Here is a 25,677-nt window from a genome sequence, read left to right on the forward strand (position 1 = left end):
TCACAATGTATGTGACAATTTTATTATTAGTAAATTGTTAGTGACACAACTCTTGATTAAAATCACTCATTTTTCAAATTCAGTACATTTGTTATGATTTATAGCATAGAATTTATTGAAGTGATCAACTTGTCACTTAAAACAATTTTAAAAATTATATTTCATTCTAAAAACATAACAATCATTCATAATAGTTTTTCTTTTCAATCTATATTACACAAATGTGAAGATTAGAAAACCAATTAAAATGGCAAGTGAAATATAAAATACTCGAAGAAAATAAATTCTAACTACAAATCACACAATTCAACAAAAGCTACATTTTAAATGTTTTGATTACAAAAGGAACATTTAAAACATTAACAACTAGAAACATGCACTTTGTAATATTAATTCTTTCAAACAAAATTAATAATGCATAAAAATAATATGCAGGTATAAATTTTAAATAGATTCATGCATTCATACTTATTTTTTCACACATATACATAAATGTATTAAATTTTTAAAAGTTTTAAAAAACATACTTTGATTTTCAGATTTTTTTAAAGTCTAATGTGCACTGCATGCATGTTATTTTTATTTATATAATATATGAGTGAAAATTATCTATTTATCCCAAAAATGGTCGACAATTTGAAAAATCAAGTAAATGTAAAAGGAAGGAGTTAAATATACAGTTTATTGTATTCTGCTTAGGAAACAAATTTATTTAAACAAATTTTTAAAATCAGTAACAAAATCCATCAACAGATGGCACTGCTGATTTTCAAATCAGATTATTCCAACTGTAATAATTTGTCTGAGTATTAATGCATTTAGTCATCAAATCGCATCACACTGCTGCTGCAAATTATGGTTATTTTTAAAATTTTTTTGTTTTTATCAGTTAGCAACACCATCAAATAATAAACTTTGTGACTAATTTTGAAACTTGATAAGAATAAATTCTTTGTTTCATAAACAGAAGATAGCAAGCAATACAATTTTTAATTGACATTTCTAATTGTTGGTCACCTTTGGGACACCCAATATACATATATATAGATAAGGTTTAGTTATTAAATTTAATAAACAAAAAATAACAAAATGTGTTTAAACAAAAAAAACATGACACACATTTTAACATTAGTCAAATGTTATTTCTTTTATTAAAAAACGTCATGCATATTAAATCAAATCAAATGCATTAGTAAGAAGAAAGCTCTACACTTAACAGCATAAAATATACTATAACATCAAACGAAACATTCGAACAAAACTTACAAATGAATTAGACTACTGCTGCAATAACAGAACTAATAAGAACATACTTTTAAAAATGATGCTTTTTTTAAACCAGGTAAATGAACTTAACCCTCTGGTAAAAAAATCTTATATATTCTTTTGATATGTAAGCTCAATCTATGGTACTATAACTACATACCTAAATTCAATTTTCAGAGGCTAATTAAGTATTCTATTTTACAAGTATTTATATCTAATGATTATGAATATATTATGTAAGTTAATAGTACATAATACAAGCATTTTTTGCTGTAGAGATACCACAAATGAGGGAACATCTGTGCCAATACACATTAAAAAAAATTCCAAAACTTCTTAAGAAGTTGAATCAGTTTTGAATAAAAAACCTGTTTATACCTAATAACATAAATTATAACAAATCTCTTAGAAATCAATATTTTTTTTTATTTAATCATTAATATCATTTTTTAAACTTTTTATTTAAATGATTAAATATAAATAAACTTTTTTTTTTTAGTTTTCTTATAAAACTTTGCTAAACAGTTTAACAAACTTTCTCCGATCCAATTCAGATAAAACTAATTCAACCTCCTAATATTGATGCAGAATCATGCGGAACATTTTCATATATAAGCTGAATTTGCATATAAATATATGTACTTGCATATTTTAAAAATAAAATTTCATTGCTATTTATAACTTATTAATACTTTTTAAAATTTATTTGTCATGAAAAAAAAAATTGATACATGATTATATAATTACTTTCAGTTAAATCATATAAGTATCAAGAGATTCTTTCAAATTAATAAAAGTATCACAAGTTTAAAAAAAAAATTTGAAATTTTTTTTTAAAAAAATGCAGTTTCTTTGTTTTAAGCAGCGTTATGATGACAAGTAAGTTACATTATACATCACATATAACAGCCAAACCAAGTAGCAAAAATATTGAGAAAGACAAAATTCTTGTCTTCTTTCTTTTTAAAGTTTTGAATATTCTATTTGGAATGGAATAAAACACAGAAAATTTTTAAAAAAAAAAATTACTATAAAACTACAATAAAATCCAGATGATCCAAGCTAAATATGCTATAAAAAATTGAAACCTCATATAGCAACAATGACTACAAATCTAGATTCAACAAGTAAAAAATATACATAATAGAATAACAGACTATTTCATAATTGTTAAACAAAATAACATTAAAATAACATAAATAAATTTAGTTTACGGGCATCATTATTATTTATTTTTTTTAAAAAAAAGAACATTTAAAAACATTTATAAAATTAAAATTGTATTTTCCCTTTCTGATTAATACTACTACTGCACTTCTCATTAGATTAACTTATATTTTATAAGTTAAAAATATAGAAAAACTAGTTCAAACAGGATTTTAAGACACATTTATAGAAAATGAAAACTGTCAAAAACTCTATTCATAAATTTTTTTTTTTTAAATTTTATTATTTTTTGTTTGGTTTGGCAACAACAAATTGGAAAAATTACATAAAACCTTAAATCTTTTATACATATAATTTCTTTATCCATTACAAGTTTAAATAAACCATTATCCACTACAGATTTCTTTCAGAAAATTTGCAAATTCTGCATAATATTTGAAATGTGCATTTATTTTAATTATAGCATTAAACCTCAATTTTTCAAATAGCAAAGCTAGAAATCTTTTTTATATATTTCATGAAAAAAGTAAAAAATTGTAAAACAAATTTACTTCAACTTTTATTCTCTATTTTAGTTACTCATTCCAGAGAAATATTTAAAAATGGTAAAAAATCGGAGGGAAAATAAGTTTAATACTGAGTTGTATGAATGGAAGCCCAGACCATTTCCAAACTTTATTTCATTGTACTATAAAAATGATGTATTATTTCAGACACCAGCTTATTTTTCTACTAATTTAAGTTAAAGCAAGTTGAGTTTTGATTAAGTTACATCAAAGAACGATATATTAATTGCTGGGTTCACATCAGCATGATATTTTTATCTTAAATTAAACACTTAAATGATTAAAATTTGCAAGAGGAATAGAATCAGAGCTTGGATTATCTGGATTTCAGGGTAAGCACTGAAAAAGAAAGTATAAAATAAATAGCACATCTCAGATAAATGATAATAATAAAAACTAAAATTTTCAACTAAAAGAAAAATAAAGCTTAAAACTACATTGAAATCATAATGCAGTAATTGGACACATTATTATATAAGAGCAAATGTATAAAATAAACAGAGATGATGTAAAATTATGGTACTAACAACACAAATTATTTAATACTTTAATAAACAATGCAGGAACCAATGCTGTTTAATTTTAAAATATAGAAGGGTATTGGAAAATGAATCTAACTTTTTGCTCATTTATATATTTAAAATCTAAAAAAAATCAAAATAGGAACATTATTTAATGATTACAAGATAAATATTACACAAACAAAATCATATGAAAACTTACACTGCATAATGATATTAAGAATAATTTTAGTTTTCTTACAAGGTATACAAATGTTTTATACTTTTTTAAATCAATTTCTTTTTTGTTATATAATTTTTAAATAAACTCTTCACTATAATTTGGTGAATTAATTTTAGGAGTTATACTTTTTTTGCTAAAATAAAAAGTAAAAGCATGCAAGGACTCACTATGAAACAGAATTTTAAATTCTCAACATGAGTTTTTATTTGGAAAAAATATCTGCACATATCAAAGACTAATCATTATATTGCAGTCATAAAATAACAGAAAACTAAATAATTTAAACATTTAATTGAAAAACTCCTTATTTTGCATGCAGACTGAAGATTGGCATATAAAAAACTAAAGGTATGACCGTTACCTTTATGAACAATTTTATACTTAATTTGTATTTAAGTACAAATAGGAAACATCATTTGTTGTGAAAGTTTTAATACTTAAACTAAGTTTCATGAGTAGCAAGTTGATTAATTAAAAAAAATACAAGTACAGAAAAAAAATACAGTATAACTTTAAAAGTTAATTAAGTGAACAAAAATATGCATTAATTTAACACTTTAACTAAAATTTTGACAACAAAGGCATACGGGTAAACTCCAGTCAGGACCAACTTAGGGTACATACGGGCTAGGATCAATTTAGGGCAACACATATAAAGTATGGGCAAACTAGTTAAGTCCTCGTACAACCATCATATAAAATTATTACACTACCAATATAAACAACAAAAAAAGGAGAAAAGAATTAAAGGCCTAAAATTAGCAATAAGCAATTTAAATACAATGTTTGTTAATGTTACAATAATCATTCGCATGAAAATTTCATTTTGAGTAACGTTACTTTCATTTATTTTGGTTCTTCCAAATGTTACTGAATGCAAATAAAATGCTAATGGCAATGTATTATTTTGATTTAAAAAAGCATTTTTTTTTGGGGGGGGGGATTGGGATTTTTCTTTTTCCTTCAATAAAATCATTAAAGTCTTTCCCTTTCAGAAAAAATTTAAAAACACATCAGTTTTAAGGAAATAATGATACAAAAATTAATTAAAGAAATATGCTTATGAGCTTCTTGAATTCTATTACTCTATATTTCTTGGGATCTATATATGGTTTAATAAAGCGATGCAATTTGGATTCAAAGGCTCTCTAATTTTTCCAGAAAAAGGCAAGTAAGTGTATCATTTAGAAATATTCTGAACACAACAAATGTATTTTTATTGAACTAATTTCAAATCATTGGTTTTTAACAGAGCCTAGGAACTATCAATACTAGATAAAACAATGAAATTTGGACACAAAGGCTAAAAATGTAACTAAAAAATAATTAATTATATTGTTTAGACAAATTTTAAATTTAACAAACCTGTAGGTTTTTAATTATTATTATTTAAATCTTTTTATCATCTCAAAACGGTGGTTCCCAAGCTTTTAAAATATGATCACTCATTCTTAGGAACTATCAATCGATTAATGAAGCAACGAAAACTCTCTTATTTTTTCCAAAAAAAGAAAGAATAATAATTATATTATTTACAAATATTTCTTAATTTAAAAAATTATATATAAGTTCTTTTCAATTTAAATTATTAATTTATTTTATCACTTTAAGACAGTCGTTCTTAATTTTCTGAAACAAGATAAGTCACAACCTAATGATAGGACAACTAAAAATACTCAACTTTATTTTCAAACGCATAGGTACAGGATGAAATACCTAAATTTTTTGTTCTCTAAAACATTAAGCTTTGGTCTGAAATATTATAAATTTAAAAAACAATCTTCAATGATGTGTTTAATAAGAAATTCTCTAATATCAATAACTATACTAATTGTGTAAATTTAAAATGTTAACATAAAAGTAAAATAATAAATTATGTCGATAACTGAGCATAGAAAGTAGGTATATTTATAGTGCACAAAAAATTTTGAAAAAGTAAAAAAAATATACATGTATATATAAACAGGGAAAAGAAAAAATATATTGTTCTCATGTAATCTATAAGATTATAGAGCAGTGTTTATCTTTAGGTAAATATATTTTCTGTAGAACAAGTAGAAGAAACTTGAGTCTGATTTCGTTTTATTTCATTATGTTGAATCAAAAGTCTTTACTGAAATAATATAAAACAAGTATAAAATAAAGGAAGTAGGTTAAAGTTTTACCAAGAATAAAATTAACCTAATTGCCATGTAAAATAAGAAAATGTAAAAAAAAAAATTTAAAAAAATCAAAATAAAGACACTTGTTTTTGCGCATGAAGTTGAAAGTAAATTTTAAAAAATTGTCATCGCAAATAATTTTGTCAAAGTTTAAAAACCAAAAATTCCTAATAATAAGCATACATAGCTTTTAACACCAAATCAATAATTTGATGAAAAATGTAAACTATAACTTGATCAAAGTGTAAACCACTGTACAATTAAGAGTTAAGATGAAACTAAATTTTAAAAAACTTAAATAATAAGAAGTTAGTAAATACCCAGTTCGTTTATATAAACTTATAAAGAAGCTTTGCACATTTTTTGTAGAAAAAATACAATTTAAATATCATATCAAGAAATGATAGAAAAAAAAAACATAACAATACTAATGATGTAGAACATTGGTATCATTAAATACTCAATAACAAGAAATAAAAGAATTAAAAAATTTTGTCATTACTTGCACTTGTACTCCAAATTTCAAATGAAGGGGAAAAAATTATATGTTATAACAATACTAGTAATAGTTCAGGAATTAAAAATTTATTATGATAAGCAAATATGGTTTGATTAAAATAAGCACAACCAAAACAGAAATTTGTTCTAAATATATATATTTTAACTTTCTCACAATATAAACAAATATACAATTAAGTTGAAATTTTATAAAAAAAATTTCAAATCATTAAAAATAAGAAAATGCCGATATAGATTAAGACATAATTGAAAATTTTTTTGTGGAGAAGACTTTAATTCGTAAAAAGAGAAAGAAGAGAGCATACCATGTAAGCGAGTATGAAAATTTCTAGTTTACAAAAAATCACTGGGAATAAAAATGGCACTTTCAAAGCAGGGTAATCTAATTTATATTCAAAATGGCACTCGAAAAAAAATATTACTCCCCCTCTCTAATGTACTTAATTTGCATTACGAATTATGCTATTCAGAGTAAAGCTTCTTCAAAAAAACCATTAGGCAATTCAGAAATGCTACTGAAATTAAACTAAAAAGAAAACTCTGAATTTATCATTATTAAAGCATCAAAAAGTAACTGCATTTATCACAGATTTTATATGTGCAGCTTTATCACAGGTAAAAGTACAAACATAACAATCAGAAGCTATTAACTTGGTAATAAATATTAGTTTGGAAAATAGCACTTGAAATATAATGACGACATTATACTGTTTGACATCATTCTGTCTTTTTTTTCCCCTTTTCCCGATACAAAATGCTTTAGTTTACAGAGAGAGAAAAAAAACAACAAATAAGACAGCAGAATGTGTGGTAATTGAATGTTAGAATTTATATTTTTCACTGTAAAAAAATATCATTCATTATGTGTTCTTAAAGCACTACACAGACAACACGATTAATATGTAAAAAAATCATGCACTTCATATAATAACATTTAAGTATAACTAATTATTGTAATCAAAAATTAAAATATATATAAAAACAAGTAGCAGTAATAATTCTCTGAGTGAGAAGGCCCACCAATCCTCTAAAAAAAGGTAAAGGCAAGCTCCAAAGTTTTTAAGGCAATCAGTTGTCTTTAATACCAGGCAAAGTTCCACATCTTTGATAGTAGATACCAATGAAGTAGGGTAGAAGAGATGAAAAAGACGTGAATGGATATTATCTGCGTGACTGTCATCCGCACATGGTGGGGTTGATTTTGCACAATATCACTATTCCCATTTCTTTGGCTCTGGGGCAAATGTGGAAACTTTTTGGTACTATAATACTCTTTTAAGAGCTCTTCCTTTTCACTCCAACGGGCATAGACCCAGTCTCTCAAAGAGTCAGTGCTGTCCAATGGTACATCTGCGACGGGATAACGACGATAATATAAGTATGTTAAACATGATGGACGGGATGATGCACAGATTGCAAGCAAATCTAAAGGATTATGCAACTCTGGATAGGCAATCGTTAAATCTATGACCCACTTCAATGGTTCACATTCTTCCTGTGTACCTAAATAAAAATTAGAATACATATTCAAAATATATTTAGTCTTTTTAGAATTGTAATGCAGAGCTCATTCTAGGCAGAAAAAAAGGGCACAGTGCAAAAGTTTAAAAAAGGGGCATTATCATTCTGAAAAAGCAATAATTTCTTTCTATGGGCTTTACATGTTCTATTAAAAAACATTGTAAATTAGTAAAAGAAATTTTTTTTTTTACTTTACTAAAAGTAGCAAAGCAATCACATTAATTACTAATTTTTAATAATAAATTAACATATATATCGAGTTAATGAGCTAATTAGCTTAGTGATTTATTTAAAATGCATGCATAGATTAATAAAATAATAAATGTATGTTTTCAACTGTCTATAGTTATGATTTAATCATTAAAATGATTAATAATTATGATTTAATGATGGTGGAAGTAACTGCAAACTTTCAAAGTCAAGTGCAACAAGGGGGTGTGATGGCTACTTTTCCTTTCCCATACAAATCTATGTATTGACAGCAACAACAAACTAAATAAAAAGAGTTGAAAATAACAAAAGTTTAAGAAATCCATTGTAGAGTTTGGGGGGGGGGAGGAATAAAGAAGGGTCGAGGAAAGAAGGGGCAAAAAGGGTATGGAGTCTATTACATCAGGGCACTAATTTACTTCAGGGGCAACAGGGTGGATTCTCTTGACCAAAAGGGCAGCAGGCTGCTGCACCCTGTTTACCCTGCCTAGAATGAGCTCTGTGTAATGTGTCCTAAGAAAAAGAAGACAGCAATCTGAACAGATAATAACAAGATTACTTTAAGTTTTCAATCTCTCTTACATTTTACTAAAACAATTTCTCGGTAACAATTTTAAATTTCTTTTTTTTTAAAAAAAGAGAGAGAGACTACTTAATTTTTAAAAGTACACAACAAAATCAAATATCAATTTACACGAGACAAAGAATAAACATGATGATGATGTTTTGAGAGGTAAAAGTTAAACATGTAATCTGATACAGCAAACGAACTGAAATAACTTTAGTTCCAATTTATGCGTTTTTAAATTTGGTTAGGTAATCTTAAAAGTACGAAAAAATAAATAAATAATAAATAATGAACATTTATTAAAAAAATATTAAGGCAATGCAAATTTAGTGCCTTCAGAGTTAGAGTTCGCAAATACTCGGTTTTTTAAGAAAGATCACAGCCCAGTGTTTCCAGAACAGAGAGAGAATCTTTCTTATTGTTTCTTCTTCTCGCATTTTAAAATTACTAACCTGAGAAACTTGCACACTCTATAAAGCAATTTCAAAATGCGCACAAATTCCGTATTTTTGGAAAAAATTTCAAGTCCAGTATTTTTTAATTTTTTAACCTTTATTTCACTTATCTCCTTTCCCATGTCACCCATTACATTCAGAATCCGTTGAGACAGCATGTCACCCTTAAAACAGGAACCCCCTTTAAGAACACATGAGATCGAGATGCTGATACATTTAAGTTTATTATTTTATGCATGAATATAAGATAGAGAAATATCTAAGAAAATTTCTTCCACTTTGAAACGAATAAATTAAAATGTGAAACAAATGCTGATACAGACGAACAAAATTAAACAAATACAGACATAATTCAACCAGATGAAAAAAAATGAAGACAGTTAAGTATTAAGTGAAATAGCTGAAAATGAAGAAAAAATAGTATTATTTACACACTCTGCAAACTTTGCCAAAAGTGCAATAAAGAACCTTTTTAGAAGCGATAAGTAAGCCTAATCAGGGTAGATAGAACTGAAAAATTGCACACGGCTTCCCATATGCAATTATATTCTTTGTATAAAATTAACAGAGATAATATAACAGATGTTAATAAAAATATAGGTAAACGATCACTACTACTATTGCATTCCAAACAAGCTATTTATTTATGAGAGAGGAAAACCCTGTTCCATAAGGAAAATTAAAAATAAATAATCATGAAATTCATAAAATATCCTGAAATTTCTATTCAACTTTCTTTTGCAGAGTTCTCGAATTGAGGCAAGGAAGGGTTTGGTTAACATCCTTCTTAACAGTTGATACTTAATTAAATTCAGTTCAAGGTCAAATGATCGCCACTTAATTTGTCAGTGTGTTTTTCTTTGCTTAGTTCATCACTGTGTTTTTATTTTACTTTTAGTTATCTATTAAATTTTTTCAGATTTAGTAATTAATGTCGAAAAATAACCCCTCTCCCCTTTTCTTCCATTTTTCTACTTCTGCAATATTTATGCCTTTTGCTTTTTAAATGAATCAATAGTATAGAACTGTTTTATTTCAGTGATTTGGATGAATTATTTAAAGAGAATAACTTTTTTCTTTCTCCTTTCATTGGCATTTCAGAGATTTGATTAGGAGAAATGTTCCATTTTAACTAAATTGTTTTCATTTCATTTCATTATTTTTTCTTATAAATTACAATTACGTTTCTTTTTTAATTTTGTTATTGTATTTTTGTTATTTGGATACATTTTGCACTTTAACTGAATTATTTTATTGTTTAGAGCTATGTTTTATTGTTTTCCCTACGATTTGAATGTATTTTGCATATTAACTAAATTATTAGTAAAGAACTGCTTTTCTTTTTTTTGATTTTGTAGTTTAGCAATTTGGGTATGTGGGCTGGATTATTAGTTTAGAACTAATTTTCTTTTTTCTGTGATGAAAACCTTGCAGCCCGTCTGGGTTTTTTAATGAACAGACACAATATCTCCCGGAGATAAGTAAGTTTTATTAATATATCCTTACTTATTACTACTCTGTATATACTAGAAGCATACTTGTATATACAGAAAATATACTGCTTGAATTTTACCAAAGAGACAAAAGAAATTGTTTTGAGAATAACTATCATTTCAGTCATTTTTTATACCCTCTTAATATATAATGAATTGTATATTAATAAAAGTTACTGAAATGATTCTTTGTATAAAAAGCATTTGTTAAGTGACTATTTTAAAGTTAAATATATACATTCATAAAATAAATACACATAACTTAATGTAGCACATGGTATGTTTATATTAATTTTGATGCTTGAATTCTTTGTCTTACAATGAACAAAATATTATAAACTTTTATCTTTATTATACCATTGAAATGAATTCGAAAAAAGATGAAAAATTTTAAACATTTGTATTCTAAGCATTTCAATTACATAAAATAAGATTTTACTAAACAAGCAGAAATACTCATTAAATTTAATTAATAATCATGTCTGAATGTATCATATATCATAAACAACCAATATCTACAGTATGCAATCATATTCCAGCAATAAACAATTTCATTATATGATCACTACATAATTTAATAGTTCTTTTTTAATTAACAAAATGTTTACCAAATAAAATATTAGTCAACAAAAATATGATTAAAAAATATTAAATAAAATACATTTTTGTCACTCGTTAAACTATAAAATATAAACTTAAATCTCAAGTGTAATAACAATTTTATTAAACTAAAATTTTAAAATATCAGAAGCCTTTATTTTTTTTTTATGAAATATGTAAACAAAACATTTTTTTTCCAACCTCAACGATTTCATAGTTTGAACTGAACTAATTGAAAATTAGAAAATATTCTTCCTAGTCAAGCAGTCATAAGAGAAGCAATGAACTGAGTAAAGAGATGTGTTTTGACTTTCAATAAAATTATGGTTTTCTGCCAAATTATGAGTTCAAAATTCTAAACTTTATCTTTAAAAATAGATTTCTTAGATTTTTTACAAAAGGTACAGTAGATGAAAATAGGTACAACCTATAATAGAAATCTTAAAATAAAATGGAGATATTTTGGTTTAATCTTTTAAAATACTTTAACAGACATTTTTTTTACTAAAAAATTTATTTCTGCATTCTTTGCCTAAAAATATATTAAATTCGTTTTAAATATTGGATACTTATAATATTTATCCATTGTTGTATTTTAACAAAACCTAATGGGTTTTCAAATCCAAATAAATTATGCAATAATTTATTTGGATTAGTATCATGGGTATGCTTATTAATAATAACTTGAATAGCAATGGATATGCATATTAATAATAATAATTTGAATTGTATTGTAATTTGTCTTATAGATAAGTTATGTACTATTAGAATTAAGTAATATGTTTCCCTTCAACCATGTATTTTATTTAATCATTATTTAATACATTTAAATTTTGTTTGAAAAAAAATAAGCAGATTTCTGTCTTGTTTTACTTAATTTTGCATAAAGCTAAATTTCTCAAACAATATACTGATAATTTCAAAGAACAATTTTGTTTAATAATTGGAAAGAAAATTGATTGGAAATGATGAAAAGTGAAAAAAAAAAATCTACTTGGTATTAAAAAAAAATTTTTTTTCAAGTGAGCCCTATTTGAAAGAGACCCATTGTATTTTTCTGGCCTATACTTACCTTGGTGAACCCGGCTAATAGGACCACCAATGGCCAAAAAATAGACTTTGTTGGAAAAATATAAAAATGTTTAGGCTGTACAAGTACAAAAGTTGCAGGTATATATTAGAGTACATATCAAATAATGTACACGTCACAGTTAAATGAATTTTTAATAGAATATGTTTTCAATTAAAATTACATAATCGAACAACATAAGTTTAAAGACCAAGTGCTAGAGGAAATGTAGAAAGCTGAACAAATGTTAACATCTTGTATTTTTGATTAATATGACCTACCTTTTAACAAGGGTACATCATTATCTAACGCTTCGATTAATTTTCCATCAGGACGGAGAGTGTTTAATATAACTTCTAAAGCTCCAACTCTGGGAAGAGTAACATGCTCCAAAATTGGAAAATTATTTTTTTCAGCATACCTGAAAAGATAAGGAGTAAGAAAACTTTACTAAGTTGTTACCCCCATAATATAAAGAATGAAGTGTCTTTGCTGGAACAGTTGTACTCTACAAACTTCATTTTAACTTATATTAATAATTATTTATACTGTTACAGAAAAACAAGTGTAGTAAATAATTGTCAACTAGAAAAATTAACTATTCTCTCTACTTGAAATGAAAAAGACATTTTAAGATCTCATATCCGCATCTGCCACCTGGGTATCACATGACTTCTGAAAGTGCAATCACTACCTTCTAGCCAAAATTTTATAAAAACTACAGCACTCAAATTCCAAAAGACATAGATACTAATTTTAGTTTTAAAAGATTTCAATCTTTTATCATTTAAAAATTTTAAAGAAATTTTTTTCACATGTTTAAAACATTTGTAGTTTAAAAATTTATATAATTAATATATTACCAAAAGTCATAAGCTGTAAAGAATAATAAAATTAAGTTTTCATAGATAAAAGTTAAAAACTTGCTTTAATTTTAAATTTTATTAAAGACAAACTCTTTATTTTATTATATGTAAAGAAGTCAATGCGCCCAAAACTAAAAAACATTTTTTACTCCGATAGCATTAAACAGATATTTTGTAATTGTGTTTTTTGTCTTTTAATTTTTAAGACAAATTAATGTTCAATTAGAGAAAAATTATGTTCTTATTAATTGGCATAAAAAAGGAATTAAAATCATTGCAAAGCTCGAAACCCAAGTTGTTTTTTACTGCCAGCAGCTTTTAATTAAGGTAGCACACTACTAAATCTACATATACAAAATATTATAAATAAAATAATTGATTAATTAAATTTAAATACTTTCGAATATGAAAGATGTTAATAAACTAGAAATGTTAGCCCAACAGATTTTTATTCTAATTAAATTTTATGAAGCAAACAGTGCTTTTGCTTACTTAACACTTGTTTCCTTCCTTTTTGATAAAAATCCACCTTCAGGAAACAGAATTATCCAGCGTCGATTTCTACCTAGATACGCATTTAAAAGATGCCTTTCTAGTTTTTTCATTTGATAATCTCTTGCTGCTTTACCCTGTAAATAAAAATTAAAAAGATTAGTAAATTTGAATTAAAAAAAAAAAAATACAACTAAGTTTTCATGCAGTAAATATGACAAAATTACTATTAAGACTGAAATAACAATTAAAGAGGCAAATAATGTTCAAATTAATTTATTATGAATCTGACATAGGATATTTTAAATGCATTTTATTAATCCCCCTAATGCACAGATTTTTTGGAGAAAAAAAAACGGCCAAAAAAAAAAAAAGCAATTTTTTTATGTAAAAAAATTGACTCCGCTCCTGGTTCAACTTTTCTTTTGGTGGGAAATTTTCATATACTGCGCTTTTGTTCTATGGAAAGAGACTATATTTTATTCTTGAATAAATAAGTTTTATAGCTCTCAATCCTATGTAAATGAAAAAAATATCAATAAAACGATTTTTTTTCTTAGCTTTCACATTGTTATTTTCAATTCTCAATTATATTCAAAAGTGAAAAATTATAGCAACATAAAATAAAATGCCGCTCGAATTATCTCGTGTGTGCACAGTTTGGCCTGCTTAGTGTGCTCAAATTAACTCAAGTTTCAAAGTATTACAGGGTTGCCACAGAAAAAATGAACAAAATGGTTGCTTCTAATAGCCTAAAGCATGAAAATAGTCTCCTAAAGTTATGAAAATAGCTGCCTAAATAAAAACAAAAATTCAGCAAAAATAAGACTAAAATTTTATGAAATTACTTAATTGTCATATACAATGATCCATTTAGTCATGTTGGAGGGAAATATGATAATTTTTACATAAACGTTAATGTTCTAGCACTAAATTTTAATATTAAAGAAATTAGTCTATTTGCAGAACATTAAATACTTTTAAATGCTAAAATTAATGCAGAAAAATAATTTTTTGTCAAAAAAAACAAAAAAACATTCTCTTTCTAAATTTTGCCTTTCACATAATTTTTCCTTTTATCAATAATTGATTTAGCAAATACATATATATATATATTCCATTATGAATTATTCCATTGTGAATCAGTGCAAATTGAGCACATTAAAAAATGATGACTCAAATTTGCAATTCAATACTTTTGTATTCTTTAGAAGAAAAAAAATTCATTATGTTCAGAAACTACAGCGGGACACAGGATGTCAACCCAATTTATGATTAAAAAAAAACATTGCTAGAAGCACAGAAAAGTCTCCCAATAGTCTTCTTTTCCTAAAAATAGTTGCTTTTATAGCCTTTTCAGACAAAAAAAGCAGCCATAGTTGCCTCAGGTAGAAAATAGTTACAAATAGTCGCATTTTAATCACCTGTGGCAACCCTGTATTACAATTGCTTTTTTAAAATTATTTTTAAGCTGATTGTTTTTCTTTAACAAAAAAAATAATAACCAAATTAGACAGGCACAGGTTATCATTTTTTGGCATATTTGGAAAGAAGTGTTTTAAAGCTGCATAAATTGAAATTAACTTCAGCAAAAAGATTATTATTTTTTTAAAAAAAAGGACAGAAAAAATTTATGCTTTTAAATTGTAACTTATAAACTTCAATTTCAAAACCTATTAATATATGAGCAATATTTTTTTTTGCTCATTGATTAGATGTTTTACTTTTCAGGAATTCATTCACAGGTGTCAGTACTTAATTTTTCTTCTACAGATTCAGTATATTTAACTCCACTAACAACAGAAAGGCTCCTGTGTGTTTGCAGGCAGTGTGTCCCCTGATGAAGTACTGTTCTGCAAACACACATTTATAATTTTTTTTAAGTATTTTTAATTTTTAAGTATTTGTGTCTTATTTCTAGTTTATATGAGCAAATAACTTCAAATTACCCTTTTCTAAAAATATAAGAAGCTCCAAAATGATTATTATATGAAAAGATAACACTTTTTTTCAAATAAATCCTCACCTGAGTAATAAAATAATCTCCATGCGTAACAGAAACTGCTCCAAAATTAGTGTAACGAAACATTCTATCCATTATCCACATAATAGATTCCAAAACACCATTTTTCTCTTGAAAAGCTAACATTAAAAGAGGAACATCAGCAGTTGATTGATGATTTACCAAAAATAAGCATCGATCTTTTGTACAAGAAGATATATCATCTCCCAATTCCACAACTAAAAATGAAAAAACATTTAAAACAATCGAAAACATTTAAAACAAACAAAAAAGAAGAAAGAAAATTATCATATACAATTGTTTTTTAATGTCTGTAATTGGAATATATATACGCTCGACATTACAACCCTCGATAAAAAGAGACTTTATAAAGTGAGGTTTTAAAAAAAAAAATACCACAAATATTAACTTATAGCTGAAGCAATACTTGACTAATTTTAACTTTATTTTAACAAAAATTTGGAAGCTAACAAAAAAAAAAAATTGGTACAGTCGTCCCCACTTAATTGCGTATCGGATAATGGAATAACCAGCTAGCCAAATCATTTTATATTAAACTAATGTTAAACCTCCCCATTTAAACAGATATTTGCTGTTTTATGTCCCCACCTAACTGCGTAATAAAAGGTACTGAAATGAAAAAATTTGTTTATTTTCGAGAAATGTTTCGCCAAAATGGAATTTCCGTTTTTCAGTTAAGGTAAGGATACAAAAGGTGGTCATTTCAATAGGGACTGGCCTGTTCATTAGTAGGTCCAAACCTTAGACGAGTTTTAACCAACTAATATCTCCTCTAAGTTCTAAACAGGTGTTAGGAGTAAAGTTGAAAAATTAATTAAATTTTTCTGCCAGTTATATATTGAAGTAAATGAAGGGGGTTTTACCCCTCTTTGACTTACTTCATTCACATATCATTTAGAATGTAAAAAAGGATGTGATTTGCTTTCTGGTCAAAACTTGTGGTCTCCTCCTGGTGCACTATTAGCCTTGATAAGAAAAATTTCAAAAGCATACAGTGTGTCTTTCTCTTAAGCAGAATAATCATTGCTTAATCCAGTGAATAATTCTAAATTGGTTGCAAGTTGAGAGCGAAAAGGAATGATTTGAATTAATCGGGGGAAAACCCAATTAATCTTGGAAACAATAAATTTCAAAATATCCCAAACAAAAATAGTGCATTCATTTGAAATTTCTCAAGTTTCAAGGATTAGAAAAAAATAAATTCTGAATGTATTTGAAAGGAAAACGCAAGTCATGAAAATCTTAGTAGAAACTGAAAGGGAAAAATCTAATTTTGATTAAAAATTGATGAATTAAATGGGTATAAAAACAGTCTTCAATTATAGATTTTTTCAGAAGGGATCAAATAATATTTTAGTTCCTATATTATACTTTAAACTAACATTGATTTATTTTTATGATACTAACACAGACTATTTCAAATATAATTGTTTATTTATCATAAAACTGAGTTTATTTAATCAAAATGCTATACCATGCATTAAATAACATTAAAAAGTAAATTTTTGCAAAAATTCAGACTTTAAGATTGAACATTGAGGGTATTTCTTTAAGTGGAGTTTACAGAAATACTTCAAAGGTGTGAAATGCACAGGAAAATAGTAGGCTGGTTTAACAAAAAAAGGGAATGCAATTTTCAAACAAGCAAAATATGTTTGATAAGTTTATATCCTTTGAAAAGAAAGATACACAAATTATGAATGACCCTAAATTATAACCACTTATGACTTAGAGGGTCATGTTACTCTTCCTTCAATCAAAATGAATTCAAGAGGAAGCTATTTTGTCGCTTATGATTTATGCGGTCGTGTTAATAACTTTAGAAAATCCAGAAAAAAATCCAGTGAAGGACTTTATTTACTTAAATAAGGGTAATAGTAAAGTTTATGATGGGGTCAAGAAGAGAAACCAACACTAGGAAGCCATTTTCGCTTGTGAGTTAAGTATTTCTTCATTACATCATTTCTCATCAAATATATTAATAATAAACACAGAAAATATTTTTTAGATATAACTAAATTATTTTATAAATCAGTCTAAATAGAAAAAATAGCTCTATAAAGGGAAAAAAATAACTTACGGTGAAACCCTGATTTGTAACTCCATGATCCTACCATACTCAACATCCATTTGAACAGGATACCTTCAACATACCAATAACCTGGATGATTGATGATACGAAATGGCAACAAAAAGAACCACATCCATAATAAATATGTTGGAATACAATATAGATTGGTGATGATAACAAAACCCACATGTAGAGTACATTTAGTTAAATGCACTATCCGAGTTATAGACATGGCTAAGAAAGAAAATGGAATTAGACAGCAGAAAAATAAATTTTTAGAGAAATATATAAATTAACTATATTTCATAGCTGCCAACGTGGATAGGGAAAAAACCAGTAGATTTTATGAAATAATATAAATTTCATGATAATTGTTGCATAATGTACTAAATATTTTACACATAGGGAATTTTAGGGATTTTTAATGGTCGTCAAATTAGAAAAACTGCTTTATTTTCCAGTTATAATTGACATTTAATGAACTTGAAATGCACTGTATTATGTTTACTCATAATTTTGAATAATATTAGGCATTTAATTCATCAAAGATAGTTAAAAAAACTTTTTAATGAATTTAAAAAGGGAGTTCTGAATAAAAAATAAACTGAACATTTTAGAACAGTTAAGTTTTAAACTTATTTCGATAAATGAGGCTCGCTTCATTATGTATCAGTAATATGTATTTAAATGTTCAAGCAAGCTTTAATCAGTGCAAAAATGTCATTTCAATATGGATTTTTTTTAGGAAATTTACTCAATTTTAGGGAATTTTCTAAAAATATACAAAACCCCAAAGAACTTTTATTAAACCAGTAGACCAGGAGAAACTTGCAAAATCCAGTAGTCTACTAGAAAATCCAGTAGAGTTGGCAGCTATGATATTTACATCTAAGTAAATCAACTTTAATGTATAAATTATCAACAATGAACAAATAACCTTGATTAAAAATAAATAAAAAAAAGTGGTAATAATTCTAGTAATACAATTAGAAAATTTTATATTCAAATTTAAGTTTTAAATCATTTTATCAAATAATGTTTAAACACAAGTAAATAACATAATTTCTAAAAGTTTAGAAGACTGAAGTTAGCAGAACATTTATGTAATAAGAACTTCTTAAACTGTGCATTCAATTATAGAACGCATATTTTTTGACGAAGTTTGTTTTAAAAATTTACCTCTCACATTAAGAACTCAAACAAAAGATTTTATAAGCATTAAAATAACATAAGATGATAAATAAAAACTTTTACGATCAATTAACAGAAAAAGATGATAATTACAAGTAAAATATGAAACCTACAAAACATAAAATCGTTATGTTCTCAAACTTTCTTCCAATAAAATTGTAATAAGACATTCATTCATTGCTTAAAACTAAATAAACTTTAAGAGACATAGTTTGGTCGTAATACATGAGAATCAGCCATCTTCTTATCCAAAATTTCAATATCTGTTTTAAAATGGACAGAAAAATTTGACAACTAAATAGTGACACATGAGAAAATAATTATAATAAAAAAATAATCCTAAAAGAGGTATTTTTTCAAGCCTATTGCTATCCCTAAGGCAACACTGGCCAGATCTTGTACTTATGATGAATTTAAAAAAAATGAATGAATAAAAGAAATGATGAATAAAAGAGGTATCTTATATCCGATAATTATATATACCACCATTTATTTCTTTTTTGAAGATATAAAACTAGTTATTGACTTATTTTGTTCTACCTTATATTTGGCTTTCTTAGATACCTAACTAAGTAGCTCAGAAGCATTTCAATGTTAACATATCATAAATAGTTTCATACAAATAATTTTTCAATTCTTCTACACTTAAAAAATCCAGCTTTTTTGAGCTATTCATTTTGAAATGTATAATAATAGCAGAAAAAATATTGCCTGCAGGAAATTTTGGCAGTTTTTTTTTCTCACTATAAACATGCAAAAACATTTTCTGCAAACTGTGTCCTTGCCTTTGTATATATATAATGCATATCTGCTGTCTGAATTCATCCTATTGTGCGATACTTTAACAATTTTCTCATGCCTTTGCCTTTTTATTGACAAAATATGGTCACAATTTTAATACAGGAACACCAATATGGAAATATTATTAAAAAAAACTAGGTAGTGGCATTTAGGTGAATACCCTAGGCAGACACAAATACGTACATGAGAACATTCCCTAATCTATCTTGATTTTTTATTTTTAAGATTTATCTTTAAAAAGTTGAATTAAATTACCCAGAGTCTATACATAAATACATACATACTCATAGATACAATTTCTATGGTACTACAGTCTGTTCTCGATATAAACATCCCTGTGGTCCAAACAAAACTGGTCGTTATAACCCAAGGTTGCAATATCATTATGACGCAAGCTAGGTTGCTATATCGTTAAGACAGACCTATCACTTACTTATAATTATACATAAATATAGGACTTATTTTGAGAAAAACATGCTAAAGATAATTATGGAACTAAAGTCAATAAAGTACAATTATTAATAAAATACATTAAAAATTTAAAATATTATTATTAATTTTTTTCGAATGCCATTTTTCAGTACTGCGCTTAAGCTTTAAGTCATTCAGTGCTCTTTTTTTTTTTTAGATATTGAATGTTGGAGGCAAAATGAAACACTTTTCTTCAGTCCACAATTACATCATAATTTTTAAATATTTTAACAAAGTGATATTTTATTAACTTGTGATTTTGATGTTACTTTACCATCTACTTTCTACAAAATTTTTTATTTATGTTCTAAGCATATAGCATTAATCTGTTTACGTGCAGCCATTCTCAATAAATAACATGCTGCCGAGAACTGTTAAGTCTGAACAAAAATAAAACAAAAAAGAATATAAATACCACTTGTTTCAAATCCAAAATAAACTTCCCTTTACAACACTTAATAAAATAAGAAAATACAATTGTGAAACAAGTAAAATATGATTCAAGAATTTATTGATCTCTTCAAAATAAAAGATTTACAAAGATTTTGAATGCGCACAAATAACTCCAATTTGTACTTCAAATTCTCAATAATAGAAAACAATAAAAAAAAAATTAAAATAGAATATGCCCTGGAACCCCAAGGTTAGGAATAGGTGATCCTAAACAATTTTAATAAGAAGTTAGAAACCAAAAATAAGCAAAATTTAATTTGAAAAATATGTAGGTTAGTAAAAACAGCACTTCATCAGGGGACACACTGTCTGCTAACACACTGGAGCCTTTCTGTAGTAAGTGGTTAAACCAAAAGCAGACTGTGTCCCGATGACCCATAATGGAAAAACTAAATAAGAAAATGCAATACCTCAAAAATTCAGATATTGCCTCACGCAGTCAGCTTTTGGTTTAACCACTGACTTGGTTAACCTTTCTGTAGTAAGTATTTAAACCCAAAGCAGACTGTGTCCTGAGTCCCCATAATGGAAAAACTAAATAAGAAAATGCAATACCTCAAAAATTTAAATATTGCCTCTAACAGTCAGCTTTTGGTTTAACCACTGACTACAAAAAGGCTCCAAGACTGTGTGTCCCCTGATGAAGTGCTAATTTTGCTAACATACATATTTTTGAAATTTCGTTTTGCTTATTTTTGGTTTCTAACTTTTTACTTAAATTATTTATATGAAACAAATTTGGGTTTAGCTGCTTTTAGCGTTTTTCCATTTTGATTTATCATTTTAAAGTTTTGTCCAACAATTTTTATCTTAATATTTATTTAAATCAATTTCAAATTCTGATTGGATATACAAGTGGTATGTGCTACTACTTTTTGCGCACATGCATTTTTCNTGACTGTATTACTTATCTTAATATTGTTTTCAGACTTCTCCTAACTGTGTTATCTTTCAAAAATAACTTAGTCTTATCAGGTAAGCAAAAGAAAATCATTTAAATATAAAAATAAAAGATTAACAGAACTGTCAAATATTTTTAAAGAAACATTCTTACTTTTTTTCTTTCTTTTAAATATTATCAAAAAATTCTTTCAATATATGAAGGGAAAATTTACAAGAAAAGTGAATATTTCGAGCTTAAAAACTTGTAACCTCTCTGCACTTACATTAAAAATAATATAAATAATGAAATATATGATTTTCCCAGTTATTAAAATATAAGAAGGAGAATACTTAACTCCTTCTTTACACTAAAAACAATTTAGATAAATAATGAACATTTCTCTAACTAATTTATAATTTTTATTAAAATTTCATTTTAAGCAGCTAGTAATTTAATAAATCAGTTGGTTTTATAATAGTGAAAAAAGCATCTTTACTTGATAATTTCTTTCAAAATATTAGTAGAATAACTCAGAAAAGTCACAGATGTGTTATGTTCATTAAAAATATCTTAGACAAGCAAAGAATTTAAAGTTTCATTCCAAAAAAATAATTGCTTAGATATACAATCAAATCAAGATACAATAAATAAAAAAAAAAGGCAGATATCCATTATCTCCCGCGTTTCTATGAAATGAACATAATTGTTGATTTTGAAATTTAAATTACGCAATCGGTGATTATGTAACTTTCCTGCTATGCAAGCAATAAATACAATCATTTCTGAGAATTGTGAGGTGCACATCACAGGACATTATTTCGTATTCATTCAAATTTAACAATAAATATCTGATTTTTTTAAAATTTAGCTTTAGTTTTCCTAGAAAGATAACAATAGTAAGCACTTCATAGATATTTTATAAATCAGTAGCAGTTACTCTAATTTTCTCACTCATTGTTTTTTGATAAACAATTAGGACTGAAATTCAATCATGAAAAAAGTTAAATGGAAAATATGTTGCAAATTTTAACATATAAACATCGAATACGAAATTAATGAAAGTTAAGGTCATAATTCAGTAGTTTAATGTCATTAATAGCAAATTTATGCATTACTGTTTCAATTTAATCTTATACTCAAACAAACAACATGAAGCGTAATTCTATTGTTTCCTTTATAACTTGAAATTTAATAGTATTTATAAAAATAATATATGCGATAGGTAAAATTTGATCATGCGATGTAAAATGAAAAAGTGAATTAAACTGGTTTAGATATGAATAAAAATAGAGGAGATTTTTTTTAAAGTGTTAAATACTTGCACCAAATTGATAGCCAAGTTCTGGCGACCATCAGCAAGGACAAACAAAAAACCTAAGACAATACAAGCTCGTAGCAACTTTCAACAGGTTACAATGCATTTTTTAAATTTAATAACAAATACAATAGTCTGGCAATGGTACTTAGCGATATCAGGTGGAATATGGAAATATCCCTCAAACCAAGTTTGTGAATTACAAATTCAATAGCATTATATCAATACCTAATTGTACTTTTATTATTTTTTCTAACAATTGAAGATTTAAATTCCATGGATATTATTAAATTAGGGATTTAAAATTGTATTAATAGGGAACTACTTTCGAGAAAAAAAGTACCTAAAAATTTGTAAGTCTGCAGTCCCAAGGACTTCGAACACACGTTCAAAGTCTAGCGCCATAAGAACCTATTCACATCTTAAAATTTTTTATCCGATTATTTTTATATGGCCAAAATAACTGCAAAAATTAATCATCATAATTTGTTTACAAACAATACTTGTAACATTTTCCATTGTTAGTAAATGAATCTTGTCCGCGACAAAGGGGATAGTTCCGGTTCGGTACCTGTTCACGGTAACAATTAATCTTCGTCATAGTTTAAAATAAAAATTAATTAATTAGATATAATCTATATCTCTAAAAGGTAAATAATAGGTATCATTTTCTCTCGGGAAGTAACAAAATGTAGCTAATTATCAAAAATCAATATTTCTTACATTAGAATATTAAAAATTATATTGTTAAAGAATGAATCTTACCAAAGTAAGCAACAGAAACCAGTGCAACATACAAAATTTATTTTAAAGAAACATAAAAAAATTGAAAGAACATTCAAAACAAATAGTAGTAGAGGGATTTCATCATTCAGCTTCTGACAGCTTGACGAAAGAAGGCAATATGTTATGACTAATATGATTTTCAGTTATCACTAACGCCTGAAGTGGCCTGTGAATAACAATATATGTGTTGAAAGACAAGAAGAATCTCTTTTTAATTTATCAACAAATTGTGATGAACAATCGAAAAAATAAAAACAACATACCTACACTAACAGTTACGGATGCGAGTTAGCATATCCTTTTAAAACAAAGATGTTAAGAATTTTGAAGGTCAAACTATTATTTATCAACCGGGGCTAATGAAAACAAATTTAAAAGCAGAAAAAGTTTTTAAACTCAACATTATGTCTTTAACGTATACTTGTATGTTTTCTTTAAAGTTAAGATTTTAAATTTTGCAAATTGCATTTCCCAAATCTGGCTCTACCAATTATTTCTATTTTGAAACAGTGAACTGTCTGCTATTATGTTGAATTTTCCTTAAGACTTAGAATTTTTCATGGATAATGAATATGGATCTTACGTCAAATATTCAAAGAATTATTTTTAAACTTTTGTTTGCAGTTTCAGCTTGTAGTGTCTTATTATGGTTTTCATTGTTTTCTTATGGACTTCTGTATTATTTATATATACCGGCAATCGCTCATGTAAAACCAGTCCATTTGTTTTATGAGTATGTTATTAATTCTCTTTTATTTTTAACTTTTCTTTAAGAAGGGAGTAAAGTTTAAAAAGTTTGATATATTTTTTAAGAAAGATTTTGAAAACAATGTTACCTCATTTGTTTTTTCCATAAATTAATTTTAAAACTATGTTAGTATCTAACTTTATATATTATTAATTACAATTTAAAAGATTTAATAGAAAATTGGATACCTCTCTTAACTGGGTGGTTTTTTATGTTATTATATAAAAAGAAACAAGGAAAATGAATGGATACATGAATAGAATGAATTACTACATTTATTTAAGTCTTCTGTAATAATTTAAAAATTTTGAATAGTGACTTTAGCTCTTCAGAATTTGTGTAATGCGTATTACATTTTAGCTGCATGGTTAGTTTTTCACCAACAACTCAATACTAACTCTTGCATTTAAGATCTAACTCATTATCAAATGTAACACCAAACAAACAATGTTTCTCCAAGATTTATTCAAGTAGCAGGATCATATAAAAACTAAAACAAACTTAATAATGTTTTTGTATCTTCATATGCTGGATATAGTTTTTAATTAATGAACTAAATTTTTAAAAAACACTGAATTAGGCATTTAGAGATATTTCTGTATAATGATTTGTCGAGGCAACTACAATTGTCAAGGCACCAAATGGATTTTAAACTTGCATTTTTTACAAAAAAAAAAAAGATGCAGAGTTTTGTCTGAGGTTAGCTACGAATTATATCCTTTGAGTTGGCCCTCTTCTGAGGCTTTTTTTTCAGTCTCTTGCAGCTGCTGCCTGGAGGTTGCCAAGGCGGCAATTATTCTGCTGCAAATCGCGATACGGAAATCTTTATTTTTATTTTAATGATTAAAAAAGTCAAATAATTAGCAAAAAAAGACACTCCCAATTTGTTACTTTATTGCATGTTTTTATAAGTTTTTCCAATTCATCAGCAGCATTGAAAATGTGAATTTTTAATGTGATGTTCAAAACTAAAATAGTCGCCTACATTCTGGTTTTCAAGCTTTTAAATTTTCAGATTTATAATTTTCAGCTATTAATGATTTGGCGCTAAAAATCAATGTATTGATTTAACGCATTTATCGGCAGGCCGATATATTGACTTTTATTTCAGGCAATGCATCAGAAATCTGATTTAAGCCACCATTATAAGATGATGCTCGCTATTTAGAGAGATAACGATTAAGCGTGAGGTTCTTTGCCTACGCTAATACTGTTG

The 25,677-nt window shown here is 26.2% G+C and overlaps 2 protein-coding genes across 3 annotated transcripts in view; one reads left to right on the plus strand and one right to left on the minus strand.

The window, feature by feature from the left end:
• On the minus strand, positions 1-24,090 carry LOC107446076 (acyl-CoA:lysophosphatidylglycerol acyltransferase 1). 2 transcript variants are annotated; one of them, XM_016060612.3, is made up of 6 exons: positions 23,977-24,090; positions 17,823-18,047; positions 15,725-15,939; positions 13,699-13,835; positions 12,622-12,761; positions 1-7,927 (listed from the first exon to the last, which is right to left on the minus strand). In XM_016060612.3, the coding sequence occupies exons 2-6, from the start codon at positions 18,043-18,045 to the stop codon at positions 7,503-7,505; spliced, it is 1,140 nt and encodes a 379-aa protein (XP_015916098.1). In that variant the 5' UTR covers positions 18,046-18,047; positions 23,977-24,090; the 3' UTR covers positions 1-7,502. The 2 variants fall into 2 exon arrangements, with proteins under 2 accessions (XP_015916098.1, XP_015916097.1); XM_016060611.3 differs by having other exon boundaries at positions 23,693-23,993.
• The window catches only part of LOC107446078 (lipid droplet biogenesis associated protein seipin), an 18,760-nt gene continuing 17,081 nt past the window's right edge, over positions 23,999-25,677 (plus strand). The window contains exon 1 of the mRNA XM_016060615.4: positions 23,999-24,446. Coding sequence (XP_015916101.1) covers positions 24,280-24,446 — 167 coding nt within the window. The 5' untranslated portion in view covers positions 23,999-24,279. The remainder of the gene's footprint in view (positions 24,447-25,677) is intronic.

This window comes from Parasteatoda tepidariorum, chromosome 1 (genome assembly GCF_043381705.1).
Source record: "Parasteatoda tepidariorum isolate YZ-2023 chromosome 1, CAS_Ptep_4.0, whole genome shotgun sequence".
Taxonomy (NCBI): domain Eukaryota; kingdom Metazoa; phylum Arthropoda; class Arachnida; order Araneae; family Theridiidae; genus Parasteatoda; species Parasteatoda tepidariorum.

Coding starts and splice junctions, on each gene's coding strand:
- LOC107446076 (XM_016060612.3), bottom strand. CDS start 18,045: ATGTCTATAACTCGGATAGTGCATTTAACTAAATGTACTCTACATGTG. Junction 13,836..15,724: donor GAGATTATTTTATTACTCAG/GTGAGGATTTAT, acceptor TTTTATTTACAG/GGTAAAGCAGCAAGAGATTA. Junction 7,928..12,621: donor TGATGTACCCTTGTTAAAAG/GTAGGTCATATT, acceptor ATTTTTATTTAG/GTACACAGGAAGAATGTGAA.